The following is an 8,159-nucleotide window of genomic DNA, read 5'->3' on the forward strand; positions in this document are numbered from 1 at the left end:
AATCCTCAGTTGTCAGGCTGTTCATCTGCAGATACACCTGCTTTCTGCTGTTGTCTCTGGAGATGGTAAACCGGCCTCTGACTGACTGAGAGTAGGAGATCTCACTACCAGTATAGTAGATCCAAGCAATCCATTCATGTCCTTTTCCAGCAGCCTGTCTGATCCAAGCAGCATGAATATCACCACTGAACCCTGAGTATGTACAGGTGAGTCTGTGGGAGTCTCCAGGCCTTTTAACCACTGATTCAGACTCTGTCAGTGTTTGGCTCTCAGTACCTACAGACAAACAAGAATAACTAGTGACTGTTTTACAAGCTTATCATTTCACTTTCACAACAATGTTAGTAAAACGACTGCACTTTCCTTACCAGCCCAGTAAATTGAAAGGATCAGAAAAACAACCATAAACATCGGATGATTCATTGCCAAGGCCATTTGTCTCTGCTCCGTGTACAGTGGTGGTTAATCGTGTATTCCCTGTCTTATATTCTGCATCATGTCTTTAAACATGGTAGAGATCATAGTTTGCATCAGCTCCTCCTCCTCAAAGACAAACACACATCCTCTCCTTCAAGTCAACACTCCACATTTTGAATTATTCAGGCCAACCTTCTGAATGCAGAAACTATACTTTTTTCTCAGGTCAACCATTCATAAAATTTTTAATAAGCTGGCTTAACGAGGAAATAAAAACCTTAAGATCAAGGATCTCTTCTGAGAGATTGTTTTTCAGTGTTTTTCTGATATCAGACAAACACAGAATACTGTACCCAGTTATACCAGTTATTTTTTAATTTATTTTTATGTGGCTACATCTCCTTAAACATTTTTTTTAAATATGAAATAAAACTACATGATCTTAATTTCATTTGTTTTTTTTATTTATAATTTTGACTAAACATTCAGCTACGTACACAAAGCTGTGTTTGTGTACCCACACTCAGACATGACTCGCACACTGCTTAATATTCCTTACAGATGCAGATTTCCTTTGTTTGACCCAAAATCATAGATCTAAAATCCATCTGAACAGATAACAGTCGCATTTGACCCAGAAAAGAACAAAAACATTCTCAATACTCTTTATTAGTAGAAGTAACATCAGCCTGCTTTTATACACACTCCTTTTGTTTCTGTTCATACTGCTCGCACAACTCATCAAAACAGCTGTACTTTTATCAGTTAGAACTCTAGAGCTCTTACTTTCCTGTCCAGCATTTTTAATGTTTTCAGTCAAATTACTTCAAACTATTTTCAAATATGTATGAGAGACTATATACAATAACACACAGTCAACAGCAGCAGTGAAATTGCTCTTCAATTTAAAGCAAATATAAACACGTGTTCTCAGAACAGGTTTAACTGCAACAAATCTTCAGCTGTTGCTCATCTGCTGAAAGGTTCAGATGTTCTTCTGCATATCTTGGTTGTATTGAGTGGTTATTTGAGTTACTGTTGATTTCGGCTCAAAGATGTCTGGAAATTTTCCTCTGACATCAGCGAGGCCTTTTCTCCTGCCACTCACTGAATATTTTCTCTTTTTCAGACCATTCATGGCAGATCAGCAGTTTCTAAAACACCTAATAAAATGGCTGCTTAATGCACTTTATGTGATGTGATTGGACTATACGGTAGCTGTTGCTATAATCTCACATTATATCTGAGCATTGATTAATTACTGATTACCTTGAATAACAGAAGTAAAGACAAGGAGTCTTTAAGTTTTGTTCACCCAATTATTTTATTCAAGTGTTTGTTACTCATCATTTAAACCCACCATATTTAAACAGTTATGAGACTACAACAAGAGTAAGTTTCTTAGAAAAACATCTTAAATTCATTCATGGTCTTAGAGCTCCTCCTCTGGTGGCTTCATGCTACAGTTGTTCAGGCCCTGAGAGGTTTTTGTTCAGGGGTCTTAACAGTTTGTGTTACTGTGACCCTCTGGCACAGTAATACACAGCAGTGTCTTCAGGCTGCATGTTCTGTCCATTTAGAGTCACTGTCTTGCTTGAAGTGTCCAAGTCAATGCTGAACTTGCTCTTTAGTGAATCTTTATAGTAAGAGCCCCCAGTATTTTTCACCCCAATCCACTCCAGTCCTTTCCCTGCAGGCTGCCTGATCCAAGCTGTCAAGTAGCCAAGAGAATAAGAGACCTGACAGGTGATGGTCAGACGCTGACCTGGCTGCAGTATAACAGAGGGTGACTGTGTCAGCTGCTCACAGTTTACACCTGTGGAAAAAACACATTGAATGCAGTCAAATTAAAAGTGTGTAGTTTTCATGCTGTCAGTGTTTGTGTTCAGTAAGACTCACAGGATCCAGCAGCCAGCAGCAGCAGCAGCAGAGCTACAGAGAACATGTTGGTGCTGAAGGTGATCTCCCAGGAGCTTCTATTCTTCTTTTGCAACCTGCAGCATTATATCAAGTCAGTGGGGGAGCTTACTTTGCATACAGATGGATGCTGATACATGATTAGAGATGCATTGATTGTTCAAGCACTAATAGAGACTGTGTTTTTAACATTTTTAAAAGATGAAAAACTTAAACAATGTTAAAAAATAACTCTGAGGTTGAAGGGTATTTCATTCATCAAAACCTGAATTTTAAAAGGAGAATTACAACTTGCCCCGTGACAGATTATTGACCTCTCCAGGGTGAACTCTGCCTCTTTGCCTTTTGGCTGCTGGAATAAGAATGAGAAAAGCAAGCCAAATATAATTTCTGATCAATGTTTAAGCCATTTATCTCTGCGCAGTCTACAGTGCAGACATCAATATGAGAGGAAGAGGAGAACTTCAGTGGTTACGACCTTGCTTGACTCTGTACGTTGAATCCATACAACAAGACAAAGTCTGACTTGATTGCTGATAAAATAGAAAGAAAAAAACACTTTTTGTCATTTAAAAAAATGTTATAATATTTAATGTACATGTAAATGTTATGTTCTATATCTCTGTACTTTGCACAGCTTATTGGTTTATAGATTGAAGTGTACAATATAATAAATAAATACAAGCTCGCAAACAAAAATATTTTTTAACAAAAGTATTTTATGTCATAAATTAATCAGTTTATAACAACATTGATCAGTGAATTCAGTTTCATGTACTGGCCTTTTATTTCAGAGCTTTATCAATACTTATAAACTCACAAAAAGGTTCTTGCTAAGGAGTTTTAAAAAGTAAACAGAAACGACAGGAATTTATTAGAGTCTTAGAGATTTTTCTTTCTGTGAATGTGACTGTGGTCCTGTAATACACATGAGTGTATTCGGGCTGAATATTCTGTCCATTTACTGTAGGGTCTCTCTGCTGCAGACTCCATAAATACGCAACATAACAGAACACAGTTTGCATTCATATAAAATAGCACAGATTATTTTGAATCATTTTTCTATTCTGTTTTTGTATTGCATTGAATCTGAAGGAAAAGAAAATTACTGCATCATTAGATTGTAAAATTTGTTTTTCATAACAAATAATAAAACAAAATAAATAAAATAATAATAAAACCGTTCTAACAAGTTATGAAAGGATAGGGTCTTTGCTTTGTGTCTCTTGAGGACATTAATAAACAGAGTTTTCTGATGTTAAGCTGCTCATCTACAGATACAGCTGCTTGCTGTTGTTTCCGTTGGAGATGGTAAACTGGTGCTTAACTGCTGTGAGCATAATTTGTTGCTACGACTACCTCGATCAAGAATAGCAACACAATAAGGAATTTCCAAATTTTTTTCTATTTTTGTTTTGAGTAAATAGACCCTTCAATTCATTATTGGTCTTGGAGCTCCTCCTCTGATGGCTTCATGTTTCAAATGTGTGCATGCAGTGAGGGGCTTTTGTTCAGGTCTGCTGATGTTATGTGTTACTGTGACTCTCTGACACAGTAATACACAGCAGTGTCTTCAGGCTCTATATTCTGTCCATTTACAGTCACTGTGTTGCTTGAAGTGTCCAAGTCAATGCTGAACTTGCTCTTTAGTGAATCTTTATAGTGAGAGCTCCCAGTACTTTTCACCCCAATCCACTCCGGTCCTTTCCCTGCAGGCTGTCTGATCCAAGCTGTCCAATCGCTGCTAAGAGAATAAGAGACCTGACAGGTGATGGTCAGATGCTGACCTGGCTGCACATTTACAGAGGCTGGCTGTGTCAGCTGCTCACACTTCACACCTGTGGAGAAAACATGTTTTATGTGACAGCACCAGTCAGTTTGCTGTGATCATCCTGTCAGTGTTTCTTTCCAGTGAGACTCACAGGATCCAGCAGCCAGCAGGAGCAGCAGAGCCACAGAGAACATTTTGGTACTCAAGATAATCTGATAAGAACTTTTCTTCTGCTTTAACTGACACCATGATTTCAAGTCTTTATAGCAGAGTGTCAGGAAGTTTGCTTTACACATAGATGAATGCTGACAGATTATAAGAAATCACACTGTGGCAATCAGTAATAACAATTTAAAAATGGAGATAATTCCAATAAAAAATATTATTTATAAGACAAATATAAAGTTTGATGTGTTTTTCATTCCTTAAAAACTCTATTTAGACAAGGCCGATGAAAATAGTCACATTGGCATGTACACATGGACAGACAAAATATTCAATGTAAAACTGGAGACAGAGTCTTCACAAAAACAATCTCACAGTGAAGCAGCTTTACTCAATCTTCCAGTATGTTGATGAGTTAAATGTCATCTCTGTAACTTCTCTGAAAATGATGTTTCTCACTCCTGTGACGCTGTGAGTCTCCAGCACAGTAATAAACAATAAAATCCTCTGCTATCAAGTTATCAAGAACACGAAAAAATATTTACATTGGTTGCATGCAATAAAGTTATATTTTCAGTTCCTGAAATCTTTACAGTTATCAGATCTTAATTTATCACACAGTGTTTATGTTTAGATTTAAACTGTTTAAACTGTTTGTCATTTAATCAAATTACTCTTATAAATATTCGCTGGTTAACCTGCTCTCAGCGACTGTCAATGATATGTGCAAACAAACAAAAACAGTTCTTTAAACAAACATCTATATTTTCTCAATATTGCATAATTACACAACTAGACTTCCACTTCACACTACAGGCACGTGATACACACTTGTTTGAACTGTAATATAACATGACAACATAACAGTGACAAACACACTGCTTATAAATGGATCGTCGAAATCAAGATAGGGTGTAACAGCAAAGGTACAATAAAATTGTTAAAATGTCAATAATTTTAGTCTTAACTATGTTATTTAACCTGTTTTCTAAACAGTGCAAAGTCTGTTAAAATAATTTTAAATGGGATTTCTCACAGCTAGTAAACAACAACAACAACAATAAAAACACCCTCAGACAGATGTTTGCTTATTTAATAACAATCAGAGGTAAACACAGTGGCCCCAAAGTATCTGTGCAGAGTTTTAGTTTGTAGGTGTCAAAGTGAAATACAATAAAGACATATCTACTGACTCACGTATTTTCACATCAGTCATTCTTCTGGCATTATGTAACTCACATTGAGTTACATGATAAAATCACTTGAATAATGTAATATCTTAAATGGTCTGAGGGCTCCTCCTCTGGTGGCTTCATGTTATAACTGTTTAGGCACTGAGGGGGTTTTGTTCAACTCTATGGATGTTTTGATGCTGTGGTTCTCTTCCACAGTAATACACAGCAGTGTCTTCAGTCTGCACAATCTGTCCACTTGCAGTCAGTGCTTTGCTGGAAGAGTCTAAGTTGATGTTAAACTTATTCTTTACTAAATCTTTGCTGAATGAATCACCAGGATTATATTCAGATCCATACCAGTCCTTTCCCTGCAGGCAGCAATAAGTAATGATAAATAAGTGTATGTTTAAGAAAGATACTATTAAAGATTAATGCATGTGGTCTGAAAACCAAACAAGATGCTGAGTGCAATTTATAGTAAATATTTGAAATAGATGATCAAGTTGATGACTAATCCCAACAGATGTTAAATATTTTGGAGATTCTTGTGCCTTTGTTGTTTCTTCTTGTGTTAATGAGATTGAACTGCAGTTCATTACTATAAATGTGAACAGAAGAAAGTAAATTGTTCCCTTTTGTGATGTGCTGAGTTTTTGTACAGAGTTTCTTCCTCTTGTGTCACTGTGGCTCTCGAGCACAATAATAAACAGCAGAATCTTCAGTTGTCAGGCTGTTCATCTGCAGATACACCTGCTTTCTGCTGTTGTCTCTGGAGATGGTAAACCGGCCTCTGACTGACTGAGAGTAGTAGATGCTGCTACTGCCAGGGTTGATATAAGCAATCCATTCTAGTCCTTTTCCAGCAGTTTGTCTGATCCAGTGAGCATAAATATCACCACTGAACCCTGAGTATGTACAGGTCAGTCTGTGGGAGTCTCCAGGCCTTTTAATCACTGATTCAGACTCAGTCAATGTTTGACCCTCAGTACCTGCAGATAAAAACATAATTAGTGACTGTATTTCAAGCATATCATTTGTCATTGAGTCATAATGTTTGTAAAAGAAATATTTCTGTCCTTACCAACACAGTAAACTGACAGGACAAGAATAACAGCCGTCAACGCTGGATGGTTCATTGTAGGAGCCATTTGTCTCTGCCCAGTCCACATTGGTGTGATTCAATCACGTAGTCCTTGTTTTTTATCCTGTGACACATATTCAAAGATGGAAGATATAATTTTGCATGTGTTCCTCCTCAAAGAGAACCACACTCCAGGTCACAGAAATTTAGCATTCAGCAAGTTTACAGGCTATCATTATACAAGAAATCAATACTACAGTGCTTAAAATTATTACACCACTTGTCATAAAGAAAATTATAAATCTGTCAAAAACCTGTTTTTTGGAAATAGCTGGTAGACATGACTCCTCTGTCAGAAAAGTTAGAAATTAATCAAGCTTAACAGTCAACCAATAAAAGTATTTTTTTCTATTTAGCAAATAAATATCTGTAATTTAACATCTTAATATACATAATAATGTGATTTCCTTTTTTTGCTATTTTTAAATAAAACATAATTTAAAAACTGCATGGATAAGATCAGTAATTAACAACATTAAAAAATATATATTATTATAAGTACTTTAGGGTAGCTGTGTCATAAACCTTACACTGGGTGGTGGTCTATTACATTTATTAAAGCATCTATGGGGGTTTTTGTCTGTTTTTTCTGCTCAGAAAGAATTTTTATACTGATATTAACCAGGAAAAGAAACTCTGAGATTCAGAATCTCTTTTGACTCTTTTGAGTATGTAGGACCGTTCAGAGTGATGGAAACAGGAATTCATAAACTATATGATGAGCTGTTGTTGTGTGTACCTGTATGCATATTAAAGAAAATAACATTGTATTGACAATAAGGAACAGAAGACCACAAACCACAACAGCAGCTGCTCCCTCTTAGTTTGCATTTGTACATTCATATTTAGAGCCGTACTTTTTAAACAACAAAGGAACTGATTGAGTTTTTGTATATCTTCAACATTTCCTCGTACTAATGTGTGTATCAGACACAGTAATACTGTGGACAGAAGAGTCCTCTGGTTTAAAGTTGGAGAGTATGAAAAACAACATACTCTTTTCTCTGTTTTATTTTGGCGTAATTCAGAAATATCATTAAAAAAGAGACTATTAAAGATTAGAACATGTGGGCTGAAAACTAAATAAGACTTTCATTTCTGTAAATATTTGAAATGGATTATTAAACTGATTACTAATCCCAATTGATATTGTTAAATATTTTGCAGATTCTTGTGCCTTTGTTGTTTCTTCTTGTGTTAATGATGTTGAACTGCAGTTCATTACTATAAATGTGAACAGCATAAAGTAAATTGTTCCTTTTGTGATGTGCTGAGTTTTTGTAGAGTTTCTTCCTCTTGTGTCACTGTGACTCTCGAGCACAATAATAAACAGCAGAGTCCCCAGTTGTCAAGCTGTTCATCTGCAGATACACCTGCTTTCTGCTGTTGTCTCTGGAGATGGTAAACCGGCCTCTGAATGACTGAGAGTAGTAGATGTTGCTACTATCATATTGGATCCAAGCAATCCATTCTAGTCCTTTTCCAGCAGCCTGTCTGATCCAAGCATTACTATAATCACCACTGAACCCTGAGTATGTACAGGTCAGTCTGTGGGAGTCTCCAGGCCTTTTAA

General features: G+C 36.3%; 2 gene segments (V, D, J or C); both read right to left on the bottom strand.

The window, feature by feature from the left end:
* Positions 1 to 1,909: 1,909 nt before the first annotated feature.
* On the bottom strand, positions 1,910 to 2,406 carry LOC102303414. The segment is given in 2 exon segments: positions 1,910 to 2,233; positions 2,317 to 2,406. Coding segments are annotated over 2 exon segments (348 nt in total).
* A 1,461-nt stretch (positions 2,407 to 3,867) lies between these two features.
* Positions 3,868 to 4,299, bottom strand: LOC102303108. The segment is given in 2 exon segments: positions 3,868 to 4,172; positions 4,257 to 4,299. Coding segments are annotated over 2 exon segments (348 nt in total).
* Positions 4,300 to 8,159: the final 3,860 nt, after the last annotated feature.

Source organism: Haplochromis burtoni, unplaced genomic scaffold, assembly GCF_018398535.1.
Source record: "Haplochromis burtoni strain Fernald_Lab_line unplaced genomic scaffold, NCSU_Asbu1 Contig_424, whole genome shotgun sequence".
In the NCBI taxonomy this organism is placed as follows: Eukaryota; Metazoa; Chordata; class Actinopteri; order Cichliformes; family Cichlidae; genus Haplochromis; species Haplochromis burtoni.